Raw genomic sequence first — 25,168 nt, forward strand, 5'->3', positions numbered from 1 at the left:
AGTTACTGTTAGCTCAAATCTCCATCCTCCTACTCCTCAAGCCATAGGACTGTGGCTTTATGATTTTGTTTAGCTCCCTGTGCTAGTAAACTGGGAAGTTCTCTCAGATGAAAACTGAGTATCTAATATCTGTGTATTGAGTGATTTTTAAATTCTCTGAAATATCCTAGCAAAATACTGTAAACTTTGTATGCCTCTTTAAACTTATCTGAAGAATTTTTTAAATGTTTACTTACTAATTTTGAGAGAGCAAGAGCGCGCACACACACGTACATTCGGTGGTGGGGGAGGGGGGGATGGAGGAGCAGAGAGAGATAGAGACAGAGGCAGAGAAACCCAGGCAGGCTCCATGCTCAGTGCAGAGCCCAACCTGAGGCTTGATCTGCCAACAGTGAGATCAATGACCTGAGCTGAAATCAAGAGTCAGACACTTAATCGACTGAGCCACCCAGATACCCCCTGAAGAAATTTTTTGTTATCTTTTTTTTAACACTTTTTTAATTAAAAAAATATGTTAGTTAATATATAGTGTATTAATGATTTCAAGAATAGAATTTAGTTATTCATCACTTACATGTAACACCAAATGTTCATCCCAACAAATGCCCTCCTTCATGGTAATCGCCCATTTAGCTCATCCTTCCACACAACACCCCTCAAGCAAACCTCAGTTTGTTCTCTACTTAAGAGTCCCTTATGGTTTGTCTCCCTCTCTGTTTTTATCTTATTTTTCCTTCCCTTCCCCTCTGTTTTATTTTTTTAAGTTCCACATATGAGTGAAATCATATGATATTTATCTTTCTGTGATAGACTTATTTCACTTAGCATAATATACTCTGGTTCCATCCATGTTGTTGCAAATGGCAAGATTTCATTCTTCTTGATTGCTAATATTCCATTATATGTATACACACTACATCTTCATTATCCAATTATTAGTCGATGTACCTTTGGGCTCTTTCCATACTCTGGCTATTGTTGATAGTGCTGCCATAAACACTGGGGTGCATGTGCCCCTTCGAATCAGCAGTCTTGTGTCGGGTAAATACCTAGTAGTGCAATTGCTGAGTCATAGGTAGTTCTATTTTTAAGTTTTTGAGGAACCTCCATACTGTTTTCTAGAGTGGTTGTACTAGTTTACTTTCCCACCAGCAGTGCAAAAGGGTTCCTCTTTCTCTGCATCCTCACCAACATCAATTATCACCTGAGTTGTTAATTTTAGCCATTCTGACAGGTGTGTGGTAGTATCTCATTGTGGTTTTGATTTGTATTTCCCTGATGATGAGTGATGTTGGACATCTTTTCATGTGTCTGTTAGCCATCTGGATGTCTTCTTTGAAAAAGTGTCTATTCATGTCTTATGCCCATTTGTTCACTTGATTATTTGTTTTTTTGTGTGTTGAGTTTGAAAAGTTCTTTATAGATTTTGGATACTAACCCTTTAACTGATATGTCATTTGCAAATATCTTCTCCCATTTTTAGTTTTGCTGATTGTTTACTGTGCAGAAACTTTTTACTTTGATGAGGCCCCAATAGTTCATTTTGCTTTTGTTTCTTGCCTCTGGAGACATATCAACTAAGAACTTGCTGCGGTCGAGGTCAAAGAGGTTGTTGCCTGTTTTCTCTTCTAGGATTTTGATGGCTTCCTGTCTTACATTTAGGTCTTTCATCCATTTTGAGTTTATTTTTTTGTATGGTATAAGAAAGTGGTCCAGGTTCATTCTTTTTTAAAAATTTTTTTTTTTAACTTTTTAAAATTTATTTTTGAGACAGGGAGAGACAGAGCATGAACAGGGGAGGGTCAGAGAGAGGGAGACACAGAATCTGAAACAGGCTCCAGGCTCTGAGCGGTCAGCACAGAGCCTGACGCGGGGCTCGAACTCACAGACCGCGAGATCATGACCTGAGCCGAAGTCGGCCGCTTAACCGACTGAGCCACCCAGGCGCCCCATCATTCTTCTGCATGTTGCTGTCCAGTTTTCCCAACACCATTTGCTGAAGAGACTGACTTTTTTCCATTGGATATTCTTTCTTGCTTTGTCAAAGATTAGTTGGCCATACATTGGAACATTTCTGGATTCTCTGTTCTGTTCCACTGATCTATGTGTCTGTTTTTGTGCCAGTACTCTCCTGTCTTAATGATTACTGCTTTGTAATACAGCTTGGAAGTCCAGAATTGTGATGCCTCCAGCTTTGGTTTTCTTTTTCAGGATTGCTTTGGCTATTCAGGCTCTTTTCTGGTTCCATACAAATTTTAAAATTGTTTATTTAGCTCTGTGAAGACTGCTGGTGTTATTTTGATAGAGATTGCATTGAATGTGCTGATTGTTTTGGGTAGTATCGACATTTTAACAATATTTGTTCTTCCAATCCATGAGTATGGAATTTTTTCCACTTTCTTGTGTCTTCTTCTTCAGTTTCTTTCATAAGCTTTGTATAGGTTTCAGTTTATAGATTTTCACCTCTTTTGTTAGGCTTATTCCTAGGTATTTTATGGTGTTTGGTGCAATTTTAAATGGAATCAATTCCTTGATTTCTCTTTCTGTTGCTTTATTATCGGTGTATCAATTTCTGCTTGTTGTTTTTATGTCCTTCGACTTTCCTGAATTCATGTATCAGTTCTAGCAGTTTTTTGATGTAGTGGAGTATCATGTCATCTGCGAAGAGTGAAAGTTTGACTTTCTGCTTGCCGAGTTGGATGCATTTTATTTTTTTTAAATTTATTTTTATTTATTATTATTATTATTTATTTATTTTTTTGTCTGATTGCTGAGGCTAGGACTTCCAACACTATGTTGATTAACAGTGGTGAGAGTGGGCATCACTGTCTTGTTCTTGGCTTTAGAGGGAAAGCTCAGTTTTTTCCCAATGAGGATGATATTAGTTGTGAATTTTTCATATATGGCCTTCATGATTTTGAGGTATGTTCCTTCTCTCCCTACTTTCTTGAGGGTTTTTATAAAGAAAGGATGCTGTATTTTGTCATGCTTTCTCTGCATCTGTTGAGAGTATCATGAGGTTCTTATCCTTTCTTTTTTTAATGTGATGTATCACATTGATTGATTTGCAGATATTGAACCAGCCCTGCATCCCAGGAATAAATCCCATTTAATTGTGGTGAATAATTCTTTTAATGTATTGTTGGATCCCATTTGCTAGTATCTTGTTAAGAATTTTTGCATCCATGTTCATCAGGGAAATTGGTCTGTAGTTCACCTTTTTTGTAGGGTCTTTGGTTTTGGAATCAAGGTAATGCTGGACTCGTAGAATCAGTTTTGAAGTTTTCCTTCCATTTATATTTCTTGGAACAACCTCAAAAGAGTAGGTGTTAACTCTTCTTTGAATGTTTGGTAGGATTCCCCTGAAAAGTCATCTGGCCCTGGACTGTTGTTTGTTGGGAGATTTTTGATTACTGATGCAGTTTCTTTACTGGTTATGGGTCTGTTCAAATTTTCTATTTCTTTCTGTTTCAGTTTTGGTAGTTTATATGTTTCTAGGAATTTGTTAATTTCTTCCAGATTTGTTCATTTCTTCCAGAATTTTTCAGTGTATAATTGTTCATAATATTCTCTTATTGTTTGTGTTTCTGCAGTGTTTGTTGTGATCTCCTCTTTCTTTCGTGATTTTATTTATTTGGGTACTTTTTTTTTTATCAGTCTGACTGGGGGTTTATCAATTTTATTAATTCTTTCAAAGAACCAACTCCTGGTTTCATTGTTCTGTTGTTTTAATATCTGTATCATTGATTTCTGCTCTGATGTCTATTATTTTCCTTCTTGTGCTGGTTTTGGGCTTTATTTGCTGGGTTTTTTTTTTTTTTTTTTTTCCCCAGCTGTTAGGTTGTGAACTTGAGACCTTTCTTGCTTCTTTAGGAAGACCTGGATTGCTATATACTTCCCTCTTATGCCTTTGCTGCATCCCAGAAGTTTTAGATTGTCGTGTGTTCATTTTCATTGGCTTCCATGTACTTTTTAATTTCCTCTTTAGTTTCTTGGTTAACCCATTCGTTCTTTAGTAGGATGTTCTTTAATCTCCAAGTATTCATGGTCTTTCTTGTGGCTGATTTCCAGTTTTATAGCATTATGGTCTCAAAATATGCAAGGTATGATCTTGATCTTTTTGTACTTGTTGAGCATTGATTTATAACCTAGTATGTGATCTATTCTGGAGAATGTTTCAAGTGCACTCAAGAAAAATGTGTATTCTGCTTTAGGATGAAATGTTCTGAATATATCTGTTCAGTTCATCTGGTCCAGTGTGTCATTCAAAGCCATTCTTTCCTTGTTGATTTTCTGCTTACATGATCGGTCCATTGTTGTAAGTGGGGTGTTGAAGTCCCCTACTATTATGGTATTATTATCAATGAGTTATTTTATGTTTGTGATTAATTGACTTACATATTTGGGTTCTTTCATGTTGGAAGCCTAAATACTTACAATTGTTAGATCTTTTTGGTGGATAGACCTCTTAATTATGATAGAATGCCCTTCTTCATCTCTTGTTGCAGTCTTTATTTTAAAATTTAGATTGTCTGATGTAATCCGGCCTTCTTTGGATGACCATTGTCATGATAGATGGTTCTCCATCCCCTTACTTTCAATCTGCTGGTGTCTTTAGGTGTCCTAGTTCCTTTCCATTTCCATACAATTTCCTGATCACCTTGTCAATTTCTGCAAAAAAGCCAGCTGAGAATTTAATAGGGATTGAATTTTATTTACAGATCAAGTTGAGTATTGTCATCTTAACAGTATTAAGCCTTCCTGTCCATATCTTTCCATTTATTTAGCTTTTGAATCTTTTTCAATATTATATTGTGGTTTTCAAAGTACTAGTTTTGCATTTTTGTAAAATGTATTACTGAGTATTTTATTCTTTGTGAAGGTGTTGTATACAAGTGTCCTTTAAACTTTTAAAAGATTTTTGCATGGATATACCTAATATACATGTCTATATACCCAGTAGGTATATAGACTATGTCTCTATACCCAATAGGTTATATAGACTATGTCTCTTTACTTTACCCCTTGTATTTCTTCTCTTTGTCCTATTTTAATTCCAGTGTTCCACTGATACCATGAAACATTCAGAAAACATTCAGAATTTATGTGATTTCTTTCAGCAGTCATATGATAATATTTATTTTGTGAGATATGTATGACAAGCATTGGTTGTATAGAGTTGGTTAAACATCTTGTGTTTTCAAAGAGGAGATGTAAACATGATATCTAAGATTTAACGCAGTGAATATTAGAATTATGTATCAGAAGCGTTGTAGAGGATCAGGGAGACTATTTTAGATTGACCTTGAAATATTGGTAAGGGTTTAGCAAACTTGGAAAGACTTTCTATTTAGTCAAAATAAGATAAATCATGAAGGCATAAAAGTTCTTGACGGTTCATAAAAGGTGACTGGGCTTATATAGTTAGTATCAAATGAAGGAAATGATTGAGAGTGAAGTAGGAAATACAGAATAGTTGTGACAGGTTTTAATAAAATGGTAAGGATTTTGTGGGCACTGGAGACTTCTGAGTAGTGGAGTGTCGTGGAAGATTTTTTAAAATCTGGGATGATGGGGCGCCTGGGTGGCTCAGTCAGTTAAGCGTCCGACTTCGGCTCAGGTCACGATCTCGCGGTCCGTGAGTTCGAGCCCCGCGTCAGGCTCTGGGCTGATGGCTCAGAGCCTGGAGCCTGTTTCCGATTCTGTGTCTCCCTCTCTCTCTGCCCCTCCCTCGTTCATGCTCTGTCTCTCTCTGTCTCAAAAATAAATAAACGTTAAAAAAAAAAAAATTTAAAATCTGGGATGATGTTGATTAGATCTGTATTTTAGCAGGTGTTTGCTGAGAGTGGATTGTAGTGGAGAAGTAATCGGGGCTGAGTAACCAGTTAGAAGTCTGTTAAATATCCAGGGAGAGAAGATGAATTTTTTAAAAAAAATTTTTAATGTTTCTTTTTTTTTTAAACAGGATTTTTCTTTATTTAAAAAAAAATTATGTTTATTTTTGAGAGAGAGACAGAGACAGAGACAGAGAGACAGAACATGAGTGGGGTTGGGGCAGAAATAGAGGGAGACACAGAATCCGAAGCAGGCTGCAGACCACAGCTGTCAGCATAGAACCTGACCCATGGACTGTGAGATCATGACCTGAGCCGAAATCGGATGCTTAACCAACTGAGCCACCCAGGCACCCTGAGAAGGTGAATGTCTTAACTGGGAAAACCACAAGCTCTGAGATGAATAGTTGACTTTGGATTCTAACAGAAAGATTTTGACTCTTTGATTTAGGAAGTAGGATAGGGAAGGGGAGGGGTTCAAAATAACTTGAGTTTTCTCATTTGGTTTGTTGGATGATTGGTAATCTCTTTCCTGTCCTTCTTTTGTTGTTGTTGTTTTGTTATTTTAATTGTATTAAATAAATTATGTAGGCATGATTGATTGCTTCATTGGCTATGAGATTGAACTCAATCTCAGGCCTCATTCCCCTTTTCTAGAAGAGGCCAAGCTGATGATGGCTCAAAACCCTAACCCTCTAATCACATGGTTGCCCTTCTGGTTAGGCTTTGATATTGAGATGTCATGAATATTACATACATATGATATTGAAGGCTCATGAATAACAAAGATACTTCCTGGATTTTGAGTCTCCCAGAAACTAGGGACAAAGGTCAGTAACATTTTTTATTATACAACATAACCCAGACACCTATAACTCTTCTGCCATCTACCTCCACATTTCCAGATTCTGTGTCTAATCTGCCATTATCTTGATAATCAATTTTAGATAAAATGTATAATTCCATTTCTCTCTTTATTCACCTCTCCTCCTCCCAAACACACATCTGCCTATTTGCAGCCTTATTGCTACCTTTGGTTAAACCAGTGTCAGTTCCTGCATTAAAAGTACAATATAAATCTTGTTTTCTTTTGCCTCTTTTGAAAGTTTCAAGAGTTTTTACTCTTGGATTGATTCCTTTTCATGACATCCTATTCTTTAAGTAAAAATTTTCTCCCTCTGCAGATACTAATTTGGGGTCAAAGCTTATAATACTTTTAAAGGCCTTATTTTTGTTTTTCTTCTGTGTTTGTTTGCTAAAAATGCCATAACAAAGTCCAATAGATTGGGTAGTTAAAAAGTCGAAACAATAGAAATTTATTTTCTCATGATTCTGGAGGCTGCAAGTTAAAGGGGTCAGCAAGGTTGGTTTCATCTGAAGCCTCTCTCCTTGTCTTATAGCTAGTTGACCTCTCCCTGTGTCCTCAAATTGTCTTCTTGCATGTGTGTCTGTGTCCTAATTTCCTCTTCTTATAAGGACACCAGTCATATTGGATTAGATCCCATCTATATAAACTCATTTTACCTTTATAGCATGCTATTTTTTAGGGGACACAGTTTAGTGTATTACATTTGCCTTATCTCTGTTTTCTGTGGATTTTTTTGTTTATCTGACTTCCATCTCTCTCTTACATATTTTCCTTGACCATCTTATAGTCTTTGGCTGTCCTTGTATATTTTAGAGTCTGGGAATAGCTGGTTTGTTTAGTTTGTATATGGGCAGAGTTTGTAAGTGGATTTTCTGTTGGGTAATACGACTGCAAATAGCCCTTCTTTTGGGGGGAGAAGACCCTTTCATGTCAAGATCTTTGGTCTTTTTCCCCTTTAATTTCCCCAGAGAATAATATTCAACTTATTGCAGGGTGAGCTTTCACACCTTGCTGATAGAGGTATAAGAGCAGAGAAGGAAGAGGCCTGAATATTCTCACAGTTAGGTGTGCACATTGACACTTAATCACCCTTACTGTGCCTGGTATTCCTGATTTCAGGTCCTCTTCAGCTTGGCTCTTCAGAGACTAAACTTCTAATCTCCTGAGGACTGCAAGGTTGAAGGCAGATGCCAGGGTGTCTTAACTTCTCAGTATGTGAAGATATAGAAAACCTGCAATTTCTTGCTATTTTGCTCTGAACCTCCCCTTCATCTTCTGGGGCATCTGAAGCCTTGAGCAATTGAGGAGTTCTTCAGGAGTGTATTAGTGAGGTTTTATTATGTATTGGTTGCCTACCATATGCTAGGTACTGTGCTAGGATTATCCTCTGTAACCTTAATTGTAATCTTTGAAAGGTTCTATTATGAGGTTCATTTTACATATATGAAAACAGAGGGTTTAGAACAGAATTAGTAAATTGGAGCACCAGGCTGTGAAAGCAAGTGTATTTGACCTCAGAAACTGCAATTTTACCGACTCTGCTACACTCAGAACAGTTGGCAAATTCATGCTTTTGCCAGTACGTCTACATTCTAGGTTTTGTAAAAATGTCAATATATTGATTTGATCACATTGAAAAAGAGTTGTTATACTAAGTATAATACAAAAATAAAGTGAAGTTCAGTATACCTATGGGAATATAGATGTATTTTACTATTTGTGAACATGATAATCAGAACATTTTCCTTTAACAACTTTGAGAGTAGAACAATTTCTAGCATATTTTGAGGGTTCTGCAGGTATAAGCATAGAACTAAATGGTGACATTAGGTTCTGTCATTTTATTGAAAGTTCTAGAACCAAGGGCTTAGTTGTCTATTATTTTTCTGACATTTCCCTCACAGTACTAGATACAGTGTCCTTGGTAAATTTAATGTTCATGAGATGTTGGCAGAGAAGCTAAATGACAACTAAGAAATTCAGAACTATATGTTTAAGAATTGTTTTTATGTTTTGGTACTTCGTGTCTAGCATTCTTGTATTTTTAGTCAACGCTTATTTCAGTTGTCACTTAATCCTTTTCTTTTCTTTCTAACAGATTACTTCTGTAACTAGATCTCCAATTTGCTCAACAAAGCAGAATGTCCCGATTGCGACAACCCCCCCTTGTGACAGGCATCTCTCCAAACGAAGGAATACCATGGACAAAGGTCATAATTAGAGGAGAAAACCTTGGGACTGGCCCAACTGACCTCATTGGTAAGAGCAAGAACTGTGCTGTGTTTCCATGGTAAATGCAGTTTTATAGTGGGCAGTTGAGACAAGATGATATAAAAACAACACTGTGATCTGCACAGAATGATCTGAATAAAGATTAAAGAATTATTTGGTTTTATGACTTTTCTGTTAAAATCATTATTTTATCAAATCTTGTCAAAATTGCCTATCACTAAGTCCTTCAGAAAGTATCCCACAGGTGAGATTTTGCCTCCATTTCCTCAGTTTTGATCTCTCCTGCTTTGATTGCTCAAACAGCCTCCTAGCTATTTTTGCTGTCTTTAGTTTTTCCCTCCATTATACAACTGTTTGTGTTCTTTCTCTAGTGCTCTGTGAATTATGCCTCTTCTGTTTCTTATTGCCCTTCAAATCAAATCTAAACTCTCTCTCCTTGGTACCACACTATCAGTTTGATCTCTATAGTTAAGAGTCTGTTTCTTAGTTTGCCTTTCCCTTTCCTTTTTTCCCTATCCCCATTTGTTTTGTTTCTTAAATTACACATGAGTGAAATCACATGGTATTTGTCTTTCTCTGACTGACTTATTTCACTTAGCATAATAGTCTCTAGCTCTATCCATGTCATTGCAAATGGCAAGATTGCATTATTTTTTATGGCTGAGTGATATTCTGTATATGTATATCTTCTTTATCTACTCATTAGTCGATGGACATTTGAGCTGTTTCCATAAGTTAGTTATTGTAGATGCTGCTGCTGTAAACATTGGGGGCCATCCCTTGGCTTGTCTTAATCTCCTCTAGAACTTAAAACAAATGCTCTGGGCTGCTATGTCTCAGTCTAAAGATGGAGCCTAATCATCTTTTTGAAAATGCAAATAAGTGTCATGTACAGCCAGGGTAGAGAGCTAATTATAAATATAATTGTATGGTCAGTTAGGATTATTTTCCTGTGAACTCTGAAGTGCATTCAGAGTAGAGGTGCATTCAGAATGAGGAAGGGAGAGGCTTCAGTATATGCTACTGCATGTATATGCCAATTTCCCATATAAACTTTTCTGGATTCAGACATTCTCTTGACTCTTCTTAATTTATGAGGGACCTATTGGTAAAATACTGGAGATTATGAGTTGGAACTTGTTTTTCTTGCATTATTGGTGCAGGTTGACAGATTGTTTTTTGGCCATCTGGAAAACCCTTGGAAAAGAGAAAGTAAATTGGAGCTCAGCACTATATTTAATAACTGATTTTTGTACTTCCCAGCTAACTCTTTTCACTAGTGTTATTTAAATGTCTTATTTTATATTTTTCTCTAGCCATGGTTTTTGTTTCTCCAGTAAACAATATTTAAATTAATTATTCTTATGAAGATAGTCTTATTTAACTTTTGTCTTGGTTTTTTGACGTAGCTCATTTTAGTTTTTTCTTCATCCAAAGTAGAATAGTCCCTAGAATGCAGGCAAATAAACCATACAGATGGAGGTTATGTCCTACATTTTAACTAGAAGCTCCCAACATGACAGTTACTAGTCTATGTAAATTTTAATCTTGCTTTAGCTTCAGGCAGTGCTGTTCTTATTTGACTAAGTGTGTATACTTTTATAAACCTCACTAGTTCAGCTTTCAACCTGCCTATGTATTGCCAAGAAACCATTTTATAAAAAAAGCAAACTTAACCTGCTAAATAATTTGAGTGTTTTTAGCTCAGATGAAGTCTACACTAGCCAAGTAAAACATTATAAAAGCAGTTTATTTGAAATTCTACAAGTTACTTAAAAAAAAGATATTATATTGTATGAAGCAGATTTCTTAGCTTGCAGTGACTTACTAAAAATGTCCTTAAGAAATTAAGAAATCTTTCTTACTATCTTATTTAACTTTTATGACATTTAAAATGATCTATTCAAATCTATGTTTAAAATTAAATGAGGATTATTAATTTTTTTTTTAGTTAAAATGCAAAGCAGATATTAAATCAGAGAAAACTTTATAGCAGCTACAACTAGATGAATAAACTTATTCTGGGTAGTTTTTTTCCAACTTGTGCTTTCATGGATATCATTCATGTTTGTTCATCTGAACATGTTTTTAGGCTTCCTGTCAGTATATTGGAAAGCTAATTCCATTTCTTAATTTTTAAAAAATATTTATTTATTTATTTATTTACTTATTTACTTATTTATTTATTTAGAGTATGTGAACGTGGGAGTGGGAGAGGGGCAGACAGAGAGGGAGAGAGAGAATCCCAATGTGGGGCTGGACATGGGGCTTGAGTCCAATGTTTAACCCGGGTGCCTCTCTCATTGTTCAGTTTTTGTTTTTTTTTTTTTAATTTTTTAAATGTTTATTTTTGAGGGAGAGAGAGAGAGAGAGAGCATGAGTGGGGGAGGAGCAGAGAGAGAGGGAGGCACAGAGTCTGAAGCAGGCTCCAGGCTCTGAGCTGTCAGCGCAGTGAGATCATCATCTGAGCCAAAGTTGGACACTTAACTGACTGAGCCACCCAGGCGCCCCTCATTGCTCAGTTTTAATCATAAGGTTGTTCTTTAGCAAGGAACCTATATTAGGAATGACTTTATGTTAAATCCTGACATTTATTGTTGAGTAATTTTCCTTTCTGAAATGAGTTAATATTTAAAATGACAAGAATCTTTCTGATAGTATAAACTTTAAAAACATTAACGTATTGACCTAGAGTAATATCAAAATACCCACCATATATAACACTAAAAGTATTCAGTTTATTAATTAAAACTTTTTTCATTCATTTAAAAAATACATAGACTGATTTATGTATGCATAAAAATTATTTGAGCAAATATTCACTGAAGTGTTTCACAGTGCCTATCTTTTCTTTTTTTCTTAAGTTCATTTATTTATTTTGAGAGAGTGAGCAAGCATGGGAGAAGGGGCAGAGAAAGAGGGAGAAAGAGAATCCCAAGCAGGCTTACCGCTGTCAGCACAGAGTCCAATGTGGGGCTCAAGCCCATGAACTGTGAGATCATGACCTGAGCCAAAATCAAGAGTCTGATGCTTAACCGACTGAGCCACCCAAGCTCCCTACTCAGTGCTTATCTTAAAGATGGAGAGGAATTCTAGGGGTGCTTTCAATCTCTTAGATTGTTTACATTTTTCAAAACAAAATTGATTTTCAGGAAAGATATCAAAGATGTTCCCATTTTGAAAAAATAATTTTGAATTATGAATGCATTTAAAAATGTGTAAATGCCATTACACATTTAAAGAAACCAAAAGAAAACTTAGTCCTAAAGAAGCCTTTAAATGCTATTATTAGGATTCCATACATGTATAAATCATATAGCTGTTTTAGGGAAATCTCTAAAATTCATTATTTCAATAAATGCATCTTTGAAATGTAGTTATTTTTCTCAATGGTTAGTACAACATTCCTACTAAATAGTGCTTTCATTTTAACGAAGGATGACTTGACTCCCTTCCTACATTTTTTAAACCAAATTTGGCATTAATTGAGGTGTTCCTGGTATCTGAAAAAAAATTGTATTACCAAACTTGACTGTTGAGCAGTATAAAAAGTTAAATAATGAGAAAAGAAAGTGTGAAGTGTCTGGGTCTTTACCACATACAGTTCGGTTTACTTTTTCCATAAAATTTATTACATTGTTCTCTGCTTTGCAGAATAGAAAATACAAAGAAAATAAGTTAGTAGAAGAGCTGGCAGTATGTCCATATGGTGATATATTGGTGTTCTGTCTGGGGTACATCTTCCTCACTGTAATCTTTCAGTGCCTCCATATTTGGCTACTGCCTAAATTATAATAATTTACTTGGTATCGGGCCTGAGATGCCGGGCACGAGTTGAGGTTTTGGGAGTGTTGGTTTACTATGAGAACAGAATGTAGTATAGTAATAGTATCATTAGGGAAACTCAAAGGCACCATGCACTACCTTTATAGGATGCAGATATTAAAAATGAAATAGTAATCCAGTAATTCCCAAGAACATTAACTACATTCACCTGATTTCAAGCTGTGCCTGGAATAAAATATCCTCCATGTATGCAATATATAATTTAAACACTAGGAAAAGTAAGTGCAGATTATGTTTAGGAAGATGGATAAATATATTTGTTTGTAGGGAATGATATATACATTTCTTTGTACACTGTAGAATTTTATATCAGCAACTTTGATTTCTAATAATAGTAATAATTTCCCCTTCTAAAACCTACGAACATAATTTAAGATTCTCATAAACTGAGTATATGGAATGCCTACACATAATTATTATGGTCATTTTTTTTTTTAATCCCATTGGTGTTTGAAGAAACTTAAGTATTATCTAAAGAAGTCTTTGATATTAGAGATAAAAGAGTAGACAAAAATCAATAGAGACAGTATGTTTGCAAATAACATTGGGTATATTCAGTAATAGAAATAACTATTGAACAGGAAATGTTATTTCTAGATTTATTTTCTTCATGGAAAAAACCTGGTAAGACTGACAGAAGAATTGTCTTTTTATGTAACAGACATGACTAAGATCTTTGTTCTTTTGAACTTTGTTACATGCATGCTTTTATTTTCAGGTCTGACAATTTGTGGACATAATTGCCTCCTGACGGCAGAATGGATGTCTGCAAGTAAAATAGTATGCCGAGTGGGACAAGCTAAAAATGACAAAGGAGACATTATTGTCACAACCAAGTCAGGTGGCAGAGGAACCTCAACAGTGTCTTTCAAGCTACTCAAACCTGAAAAAATAGGTATCCATCTTTTATGACTTTTTTTCTAAAGAGGAAAATGAAAATACGTTTTGTCTTTTAAAATCTATAACTGGTAGATTTGTATAAAACGTTCCTATTTTCACATCTCATTAACTTAGATTATATTTATTTTGACAGGAATGGGATATTGGTTAAAATTTGCATTACTTTTGGAAACGCAGTTTAGTGAGCTAACAGTAAAACCTAAGGAGGATGGTCATGAGAGAATTATTATCCTAAATTCTTTATAAAATCTGTTTATTTAACATTTTGCTTTGCCAATTTTAGTTCCTTGATCTTGAACACAGTAATTGCATTTCTTTGTATTATGCAGTTGAGATTTGAGGTAAAATATCCTCCTGATGTGGCCAAATTAGCAATCATAGTATCTAAATAATGTTCTTGTTTCCTTCTTTTTCTCTATCCTTTGAGGCCAGGACACAATGTTGCCTGGCCAGAATGTGCCTTTAGCCCTCCAAACTAGAAATAATCTCTCTTTTTTGTATCCTATAGCACTTTATATGTTACTTTTTATGAACTTAACACTTGCTTCCTCAAATTGGTCTGAGGAGTCACTCTGAATACAAACCTGCGCTCTAGCACTACAAGCTGTGGAACTTGAATGCTTAGGTTTTTTTGTGGGTAAAAGTGGAACAACAGTATTACCTACCTCACAGGATTAAATGAGTTAGAGCATGTATTGTATAGTGCTTAGTATAGACCCTTACCCTAAGTAAGTGTTTAATTAATCACTTTAAATTATTCTTCTCATAGTTATTTCTGTGTATGGCCATCTCGCCTACTAAAATTAGGATAGTGTCAGATTCATCTTTCTGGTCTTGCAATGTCTTGTACATGGTCTGTACTTGATAAACATTTATTTAAAGTAGGGCTATCACAGGCTTAATTAAGCCCAGGTCACATATCTCTCTTAAACTGAAAAGTAAATAATTTTGCAAATTGTTTTTGTTCTCTATCATAAAACATAGAGCTTTTCTACAGCATTATCTTCCTTATATTCCTGGATTTTTTTTCCATAAATAAAAACTTAGATAAGGAATTTAAGGGAGAATTAAAAAAAAAAATATATATATATATATACACACACACACACACATATACATATATACACACATATTTATACATGTATATACACACATGTGCACACATATGTGTCTGCATACGTTGTACATATATAATATTCCTGTTTTTATTTACTCATTTTTATTTAACGTCAAAAATTAAAAATTAAAGCAGGAACTTGTTATCAGTTTTCTGGAGGAACTTAAAACATTTTGGCAGAACCCAGCAATGTCTTATATTTATACAACAGATAAAGACAACTTAATCGAAAGTTTTAACTTTATTCTAAAACATCCTGCCCAGGACCTGGCACAGTATAGGTTCAGTAAAGGCTTATCAGACTGAACTCAGGAGTATCTAGACTTGAGCATAACTTCTAACAAAGCCTCTTGTTGCATTCTGTCAGAACTGTGGGTACTAAAAGAATTAGTTGGTTCACAAAGGTTCATACAGCTAGAAGTTGCCTGGGATCAAATACCTTCCATGAAGCCTTCACAGCCTCAAGCCACCCATTGGCCCTTTGCCCATTTTCTGTTTCAACCCACATTCAGAAGTGGTAAGCCTGTTAGTCCTATGCCAAAGTGAATGTCAAGAATCTGGTCACATAAAAGAGAGTACCATTTTCAGAGATTACATTTTGTTCACAGTGTCTGTCCATTTTTCCTGAATATCCTAGTCATTTCCATTACTCAAGCCATGCATTTCTTGGAAAGTGTTTGACTGATATCTTTATATAAAGAATTGTTGGATATTTTTTTGAATTAGCCAACTTAATTATACTGTTTATTTTTTATAAAATACATTTGTTTGAGCAGAACTTTTTCTCAGAGGCTTAGCTTGTCTTCTGTGTTGAATAATGTACAATGTAACCATGAAGCAAGAGATATTATTTTTGCCATTTGATAGATTTTTAGTGTTTTTAATCAAGCCACAAGCCATTAAAAAAAGAAGACACCCAAAAAACAAACAGAGCTTTTGTGCTGTCAAATCTCTCAAAAATTACCTTAGTGTGCATTTTGTTTTAGGTCTTTAAAAAGTGAAGCAATAGCGAAAGACTTAACCTGTGTCTTATTAAGGATGTGCTCCTCATTTTGGTAGGTATTTTGGATCAGTCTGCTGTGTGGGTTGATGAAATGAATTATTATGATATGCGTACTGACAGGAATAAAGGAATTCCTCCCTTGTCTCTGCGTCCTGCTAATCCACTTGGCATTGACATTGAAAAGTGAGTACCATCTTGCCTTCAGTTTTCTTTATTGCTGAAAACTTTTATATACTTAAGAGTGAAGAGAGTGACACTCCAGAAATATCCAGGCAAGCACAGTTGAAGACATCTCTGTTGTTGGGAGACAAGTTGTATTTCTGAAGCCTTGTCAGGTTTGCTGCTTGTGAGTGTTCCAGTTAGTTAAAACTTTTGGTGAAAACTACCTACCTCTTTTAGTTTTTTGAATTTACACTTTGTGAAGAAGAAAAGTATCTTGAAATATTTAATAACTAATACTTTTAATGATAGGAAAATGCGTTATCTGGGGTTTGTGAGTTTAAATATTTAGATGGCACTTGAAATCAAAGTAGAATTTTCTGGGGTGCCTAGGTGGCTCAGTTGGTTGAGCCTCAGACTTTGGCTCTTGGCTTGTGAATTTGAGGCCGCGTGGGGCTCTGTGCTGACAGCTCAGAGCCTGGAGCCTGCTTCAGATTCTGTGTCTCCCTCTGTCTCTGCCCCTGCCCCACTCATGCTCTGTCTCTCTCTTTCTCTATAAAAAATAAATAAACATTAATTTTTTTTTTCAAAACAATTTTCCAAGTGCTTGATGTTTTGTGGAAATATTTTAGAATAATTAGGCCCAGTGTAGTTTTTTATTTTGTTTACGATCCCTGCCTGTAAGTCGTACTTAATCCAGACTTACTTGATCAGTATTGTGACAGGTAAATGATATTTTTCAAGATGTTATCGAATCTGTAATTTTCTATTCTTAATTGCTAGGACAATGTTTAGTAACTTTTATAATTAGTACCTTTATCCTTACATCTTACTTAATCAGTTCATCTAACACATCAATCGTGTCTAATTTATTTTCTAGCCTTGATGGTTCTGCTCATGAAGTTATATACTGAGTGTTGCTCTGTAAACACTTACTGAGGGTGACAAGTTAGTTCTATTAACACTTTAACCATAGCTTTAAGTTTTTCTAAGAATTGGGAAAATTCTCTGCTTAATCTTTATATATTTAACCTTCAAGCCTACACTTGAAGACCATTAGTAATTCAAATAGTAAGCTGCTTTTTCACCTAGTGAGGTTTTTACCTCTGGCTAAGAGGAAGGGAGCAAGTGTTTGTCTTGGAATTTACGATGTGTTGAGAAGTCCTCGGGTTTAGCAGCTTTTAGTGAGCTTGGACTGTCCTAGGTCACATCTTTGAAGCTCTTTGGCAGTATGGGTCATTCTGGAGCTGTTTTAAGGATTTCAGTGCTCTATAAAGAGTTTGAGGATCAAGAAAGTCTAGAAAAGAATGGTAATTACTAGCTATTTAGTTGAGCACAGTTTCAAGCATGAATAGACTTTACAGTTGATACTAAGCCTTTTAATAGGTTGGTTCAATACCCTTGAAAGCCAGCTTCTTTCCAAGTCCTGCCACAAAAGAAGTGTAGAGCAGGAGGTCCTATATGATTGTTCTTTCGTGAGGAAAATACAGTTTAGGAGTATTGTATGAATTTTGTATGAGCTTGAGACAAAACTTTCAAAGTTAGGATTAAATTGAATGTTTACTATCATAAAATAGATTTTCTTAATTTTCAGTTTGGCATATAACCCACCCCTTCTATGACTTTTTTACCTTCCTAGGCCCTTCCACCTTTTGACCGCCTTTATTATTCCTGTTATTGCTGCTACCCACAAAGGAGTTAGGCTTAAAATCTCTCTAATAGCACTTTTTCATAATACGGGTCAGGATTATTCTTTGCTAACATTGGTAACAGTAGCCAGGAATAATGGCACTTAAAGTTCTTGGCTCTTTAAAAGTTCTTTTTTTCTTTTCTGAGAGGTAATCTAATTTAGTCTAGAGCCAAATTCAGTTTGAATCATAGCTCTACTGCTTACTAGAAGTATGACTTAACTACTCTGACTCAGTTTCCTTAGGTAGAACATGCCGTACCTGTGTCATGGGGTGGTTGTGAAGATTCAGTGAGTGAGTGCTTTAGAAGAGTGTCTCTCATAGCAAGTGCTTAAAAAATGTTTGTCATCATTACAAGGATTCAGTGCTCTTCTTGTATAATACACTGTTCCTGGCTTTGCTCTGTCACTTAGGAGGAGAATTTCTTTTTAATGACTATTAAGATTTTGGGGTAATAAATTGTATTAAAATCTTAAAATAGCATTATGTACATTAATTTAAGAAGTGTTTAAATGGGGATAAAATTAACAGTAATACTTCTTTCAAGCTCTTAAGTTTCAAATAATAATTTGCTCAGCCATGGGATAATTAAAGAGTAGCCTTTTGAAAAGGTAAAATCATGACTGTCCTACAAATATAAAATGAACACATTTTAAGGCATTATTTCACTCATTAATTAATGGGAAAACGAGTAAACTGTTAAAACCAGTTCAGGGGGAATTCCAGAGGGTAGACATAATAAGCAATGAGGAATGCTAACAGATGCAGATGGGGCACTTATACTGCATGGTAATTAGTTACATCTTTACCTGATAGGTATTCCTGGTTGCCATCAGCCCTCTACAGTTTAACTTCTGTGTTTCTAACAGAGTTGCAAAATAGGGACAAAGGCATAGATCCCTATAAGAATCAGAAAATACTGGGAAGGTCCTCCAGACAGTGAAAGGATACCCAATAATCCTTTTGCTTATTTAAAGTCTTTTGAAAATTTTCCAGTAAAAGAAGGACAGACTAGATATACTAGCAAGCAAGAAAATGAAAGGTGAAAGTAGGAAGAGTTATAGACAACAAGAGAAGAGAATGTTTTTGGCTAGACATGCTTTTTCAGGTTCCTTTTTTATTTTTTAAAGGTACTGCCAGGAAAACCGCATTTATTTTATTGAATTCTCTAACCTCAGATAGAAATCTTATTTTAGAAAAAGAGAAAAGGAAAGGAAAAGCAGATGTTAAAATATTGATGGATTTTATTTCCCTGACTCAATATTTTTTAGATAAAAGTTTTGCTGTCTGTAGAGAAGGATGTACTTTCAGGTTAGAATCCGTAAGAGCATTTCCGTACTGGTTTTTATTTCTGTATATTAATGTCATTTGGGGGATTCTTTTATTTAAAAGGTTGGAAGAGGATCTACTTTTAATTTTTTAAAAAACTTCGTTAGAGAACGAACACCAGGGTTTTAATTATTACCTGCTTGTTGAAATATATTAATTGAGAAAGTTTGAAGAATTATGTTATAAAATACTGTGGTCCTGACGAATTATCAGATTAAAGTGGTCAGGTCACTTTGGAAGATGAATCAGTTGCTGGTAATTGCATTGTGAATGTTTATGAAATTCTCTTCAGCTGACAGTCAAATGTGCAACGTGGAACAGTGGGGTGTCCTGTAGTGTTGTGGCCAGTTCATCTGAATTTGAAAAAGCGAGTGAGAGTAGCAGAATATAGTTTTCTGGTTGCTCTTTGGTGTGAGTCAGAGTTTAATAAACATTTTATTTTTGTGCTCAGCATGCATCCTGTTGTCTTTCAGCTATGGGTTTAACAACTGGCATTTATTGGCTTCATTTGCCTCCTTAAGTCCTTCATATTCCTAAATTTTTTACTGATGTTTTGCACAGATGGTGCCTTGATATTTATAAAAATGTTACCAATTGCTTCAAAAAAGATAACTTCACCTTGAACTGACACTAGGATTTAGTTGTAAAAAGTGTGTATTTCTGATTTGTTATATTGATTGTCACAGATGTATGTGTTCTTTGCACAGCTTAAATTGTAATGGAGACAAATCATTTAAATTGAAAGAGAAGGAAAACAGGTTCATGTTAAGTAAAAGCCCTCACTGGGTTATATTTCTTAAAATAAATATTTGTCTAATGGAATATTTATAAGTAATGTTTTTGGACATTGTACATATATGGGAGTGAGGACATGAAAATGAAACTTTGCCCTTGTTTTTATATGGTCTACAACTTTTTTGTGAAATAGTTACATAAGAAAGGCTATCTAGAGTAGTCATTTGATGTGCCATTTACCTGTTTTATTTCCATGTGGATTTTAGGGCATTGCAGATCTGATTTTCTTCTCATCAATTAGGTTTTTCAGTAGAAAGAAAAGGTGACCAGTTTTCCCAGTAGATTTAGAAACCAGAGACAGGTGGAAAAATAATTCTTAGTATGAGTGTAGAAGAGAAAAGCCTTGGATAAATTTGTCTTTTAGAAATTTTATAAAACAGATTGTGGGCTGTGATACAGTGCCTAAGTTCAGAACCTGTCATGCCCTATCCCCCAAAATAAGAAAGAAAGAAAAAAACAACAACAGCACACATGCAACCAAAAACAAGCTCATAATATTTAATACACCAAAGTGAAAATAGTGATGCTAAAAATTGAAAGCCAAAAGAATTGAGTATAATATACACACACTCAAAAGAACTATATAAGCTTACTTTTACTGTGTTAGCCTCCCTGCCTTTCATCTTTCCATCTGCCAAATCAAGAAAACATGTTCTCTTTAATGCAAACACAGAGTAACACAAATGTAACCAGGCCTCACTCTATGTGAGGTGGTTAGAATTTTTCTCAAAATGATTTTGTTTTGCTTGCTTAAGGGTCATTACTGCAGATTAAGGGTCATTACTGCAGATTGTTCTCATACTTGAAAGCAAATTCTGATATGTTAAAAAATTCCTGTTAGTTTTAAATCTGACCAGTGACTCTATATACCTGGATCTTCCCATGGCATGGGCTAAATCTTTTCAGAAGATTTAAATCTGAGCTTACACTGCCATCTGATGGAAAGTGTATATTTTAGGGGTGGCAAGAGTTGTCAGCTACTGAAATTGTTTTGATTCATGAACTTGCTTAGTAGAATATGTGTTGCTTTCACTGTCCCAACTATGGTAGTAGATTTAAAGTGTAAATTTAGTTTAAATTACTCAGAATATACCTTGCTTTTACTGACTTGTTAAGCCATCACTTCACTTGGTGGGCCTTATCCTAAAATCTGGTTATTGTGAACAAACACTTAAGTTTTAACTTTCTTACTTTGTCAGCACCATTGACACAGTGCTTCTTCCTCTCCTAATACTGTTATAAAGACCATTAATAATTCTCTGTATTCTAAAACAGTGCTGCCTTCACTCTCCTTAAATTTCTATCTTTCTAGATATGTAGTTGTGGTTTTATTTTATGCCTCAGAGTCACTGGTTCTTTATTTGACAATAGAAGTACCAGGTTCAAATCTCAACTATTTACATGCAATGTCTCTGAGGCTGTTTCCTCACTGTAATATGGGAATATGTTGTTATGACAGTATGTTGTTATGACAATCAAATAAAATGATACTTATGAAAATAGTCTGTGAAATACAAAGAACTAAATAAAAAGAATAACAATAACAGCAAATAACATTTTTGAAAATTTATTGTGTGTTAAAACTGCTAAGCCTTTCAAATGCATTATCTATTTTAATTCTCAAAACATTCCTGGGAGGAAGATATTATGATCCTAGTTATCCAGTAACTGGGACCTTAGAGTAAGTAACTTCTCGAAGGTTATACAGACAAATCTAGCAAACTTCCGAGATTGAACCTAGAGCCTGAGCTCTTAACCACTACTTATTATTATTGCCTCCCACTTATATAATGCTATGAGCCATCTCTGCTTTTTTGTAGATATGTTCCCTAGGCATTGTCATTCATTGTGTTTTTTCCAGATCTTCTATTGCATGTTCATTTTGAGGTATTTGTGTAAAGCATATGTTAGGCATATATTTTAGGATCATATACTGACTCAGGATGCGTTCAGCTATAAGTAACAGAAAATGAAAATTAAGCTTAAACAAAAAAAAATATTTATTTTCTCATAATATACTGAGTCCAGAGATGGTGGACTCCATTGTTGGTTGAGTCAGTGACCTAGTAATGTCACCCAGATGTAAGGAATGTTGGTGTGCTATTCTGTGGCCCTTACCATAACACTTTTTTTCTTTGTAATTGTCAAGTGGCTAAAGCAATTTCTGCTATTGAAGCAATAATAACACACAGTAAGTAATAATATAAAAATCTAATATGGAAGCCATAATACACAATAATTAATAAAACACAATAATGTCTAGAGGCAGAAGGACCCTATTTCTTCTTTATTCTCCTTCTTAAAGTTTGGAGACCTTTCCCAGAAATATTCAAGTAGATCTTCCTCAGACATCACTGGTCAAAACAAGATCACTCAGTAGATAGCAAGAGAAATATGATAACCATGATTTGCTTAGGATAATTGATATTTATGATTGCGCTGGTGTGTGGGATTGTTTGGTCTGAGGGTGGAGAATGCATGTTGGATCACTACCCAAAATTAGACTTAATTGTGTGATTTGGGGCAAATTATTTGACCTCTCTCTTAGAATTTTGTCATCTTTGATATTATAATTTCTTATTCTTATAATTCTGATTCTTAGGGTAGGTCTCAATACTCTTCTTCCTATTTAAATTTATATAGTAACATTGGTAAATGAGTTTTAATGTCTTCAGTACGAAATCACTGTAAAGTAAACTCAGTCTTAAGGGTGATTATGAGGAGATAGTATTTTGACCAAAAGATCCAATACTTTTCAAACTCTGACTCATTTAGGTGCCTGAAGAAGCTATGTGAATGAGAAATAATAGTATAGTACATGAGAAATGAGATACTAGTAGGTAGATTAATGCTTCATATCTCAGCATAGAATTCTCTAGTAGAAGCACATAGCCTACATAGTAGAGGCTAGTAGCACATAGTTCCAAATATCCGAAGTGCCTCCTTACCACTTATACTAATTCCAAAGCTCCATTTCAAGATCTGCCCTCTCTTCCTCTCACCCTTGCCCTTCCAGTGGCATGATGTGCCTATGATTGAGGAGATGAGGGTGCAAAGCCTGTGGAAGCCTGGCCATGTCCCATGTGCTTTTCTTTATCACCAAAAAACTCCGCTATTAATAATGTGGCCAGGCCCATTTCTGCTCCCTCTTGAGGAGGAGGGAGATATGGAGGTGTCCTGGAGTAGGAGAGTTTCTTAATGGTTCACCTCCTAGAGCCTTACCAGACATGAGTCTTTTATCTTGTGATAAGACAAGTTTATTTATATTTGTTGAAATAACAGTTTAGTACAGTGTAAATGACACGTTTCTAAAATGTCAGAATTAGGGGCTCCTGTGTGGCTCAGTCAGTTGAGCGCCCGACTGCGACTCAGGTCATGATCTCGCAGTTCACGATTTCGAGCCCCACATCAGGCTCTATGCTGACAGCTTGGAGCCTGGAGCCTGCTTCAGATCTGCCCTCTCTCTCTGCCCCTCCCCCATTCTTGCTCTGTCTCTCCCCCCAAAAATAAAACACCAAAAAATATTGAAGTGTAAGAATTAGATGAATTTTAAATATGGGAAGTTGTAGATAGCTGCATATTTACATCGTTCAGTATCACCAGTTTAAGCATTTTAACTGTTTAGGATGTGACCTTTTTCATATGTGCTGTGTGTATCCAAGGTTGTTTTTTCTTTTCTTTTTTTTTTTTTTACACATCATCAGCTTTATTGAGGCATAACTGATAGATAAATTTGTAAGATATTTAAAGTGTACATCTTGATGAGTTTATAAACGTATACATTGTGAAAGGATTTCCACCATCAAGGTAACTAATACATCCAACCCTTCACATATGTTTTCTTTAGCTTTTGCGTGTGTGTGTGTGTGTGTGTGTGTGCATGTGTGTGTGTGCATGCGCCTCTAGACATTATTTTGTTTTATTAGTTATAAGTGGCTGGTGCAGCCACTCTGGAAACAGTATGGAGATTCCTCAAAAATTAGAAATAGTACTACCGTTATGACCCAGAAATTCTGCTTCTAAGTGTATATCCAAAGAAAATGAAACAGGATATTGAGATATTTGCACTCCCATGTTCATTGCAGCATTATTCACGATAGCCAAGGTATGGAAGCAACCTAACTTCATTAATGGATGAATGGATGAAAAAGTTGTATATATGTACAGTAGAATATTATTCAACCACGAGAAAGAAGGATATCCTGTCATTTACAACAACATGAATGGACCTTGATTTCATTATACCACACAGAGAAAGACAAATAACAGTTTTTCTTTCTTTTTTTTTTTTTAAACTAACTATGTTAAGCGTGATTTAATGTCAAACCCATGGGAACTATGTAGTCTCAGCCATTTCACCAATACATACAACTGCTGTATTTTTTGGATTTGTGTCTGCATTTTTTTTATCCTTTTTTGATGTTAATCCCTCTTCACACTTCTGCTCTGATTATGGGTAGGGAACCCATGCAACCATAATAAAACTACAGGGCTTGAGTGAAGGGTAAAGTTCAGTTTGCCTTCTCAGAGTCCCCTTTTGCTGCTTTTTTGTTAGCTGTGTCTTTAATCTGTGAGTTTGGAACTGACCCTTGTTAGAAGAGGATTTCACATAGTTGAATAATTCATAAAGAATGTTAATAGTAGGGATTTAGTTGATATCAGATGATTCTGTAGTCCTTTTTGATTCTGTTAAGATCATTCAACTTTCTGAACAAGCAAAGTGTTAGGACTACATAGAATACCAGTTTAAGTGTCAAAAAGAAGTAAGGTTGACAAAAAAATGTTAGGCATTTCTCCATGTACTTTTCCTTCACACCATAGACAGACCCCACTAATTCACTATGCTGTTCTTTCCAGTTTAGACATATGATCTTTGACACAACACTCTAGACAGACACTGCCCACCAATTAAGGTAGAACTAGGGGGTATGGACTATGCATATCATAAGGAAGTGTTTTTAGTTACTTAGGTAGGGTTCAGCCCTTTCAACTCAGTCATTATATTGCCCCAAAGTTCTAACTTGGAGTCATGATGTACATTTTATTTATAAATGAGAAAAACTTCCCAAGGTGACAGGATTTTATTACTAAGTAAAGTACCAAACCAGCAAGAAGAATCCAAATCAAAATAAACTTCTAAAAATGCAGAGTTCTCCAGAGTCCTCTCAGAGATTCTGTCTGGTAAAAATGACCAACAAACTTTTGGAACACATATGCACCCCAAGAAGATTCAGACTATAATCTAACTTTAGGAGCCAGTGAGGAATGCTGTGAGATTGACTTACTCTCTGAATTACTGATTACTGAGGTAATGCCAGCTTGATGTCCATGATTCTCTTAAAGTCTCATTTTATCTTGTCTGTTACTGTAGTGCTAAGCAAGGCTTTTTTCCCCACT

At 35.3% G+C, this 25,168-nt stretch overlaps 1 protein-coding gene across 4 annotated transcripts in view; it reads left to right on the top strand.

The window, feature by feature from the left end:
• EXOC2 (exocyst complex component 2) overlaps nucleotides 1-25,168 on the top strand; it is a 279,430-nt gene that overhangs the window by 50,344 nt on the left and 203,918 nt on the right. For all 4 annotated transcript variants that reach the window (XM_049611300.1, XM_049611301.1, XM_049611299.1 and 1 more), the window contains 3 exons: nucleotides 8,801-8,961; nucleotides 13,499-13,675; nucleotides 15,857-15,983. In XM_049611300.1, coding sequence (XP_049467257.1) covers nucleotides 8,844-8,961; nucleotides 13,499-13,675; nucleotides 15,857-15,983 — 422 coding nt within the window. In that variant the 5' untranslated portion in view covers nucleotides 8,801-8,843. The remainder of the gene's footprint in view (nucleotides 1-8,800; nucleotides 8,962-13,498; nucleotides 13,676-15,856; nucleotides 15,984-25,168) is intronic.

The sequence above is a fragment of the Panthera uncia genome (genome assembly GCF_023721935.1).
Source record: "Panthera uncia isolate 11264 chromosome B2 unlocalized genomic scaffold, Puncia_PCG_1.0 HiC_scaffold_25, whole genome shotgun sequence".
In the NCBI taxonomy this organism is placed as follows: Eukaryota; Metazoa; Chordata; class Mammalia; order Carnivora; family Felidae; genus Panthera; species Panthera uncia.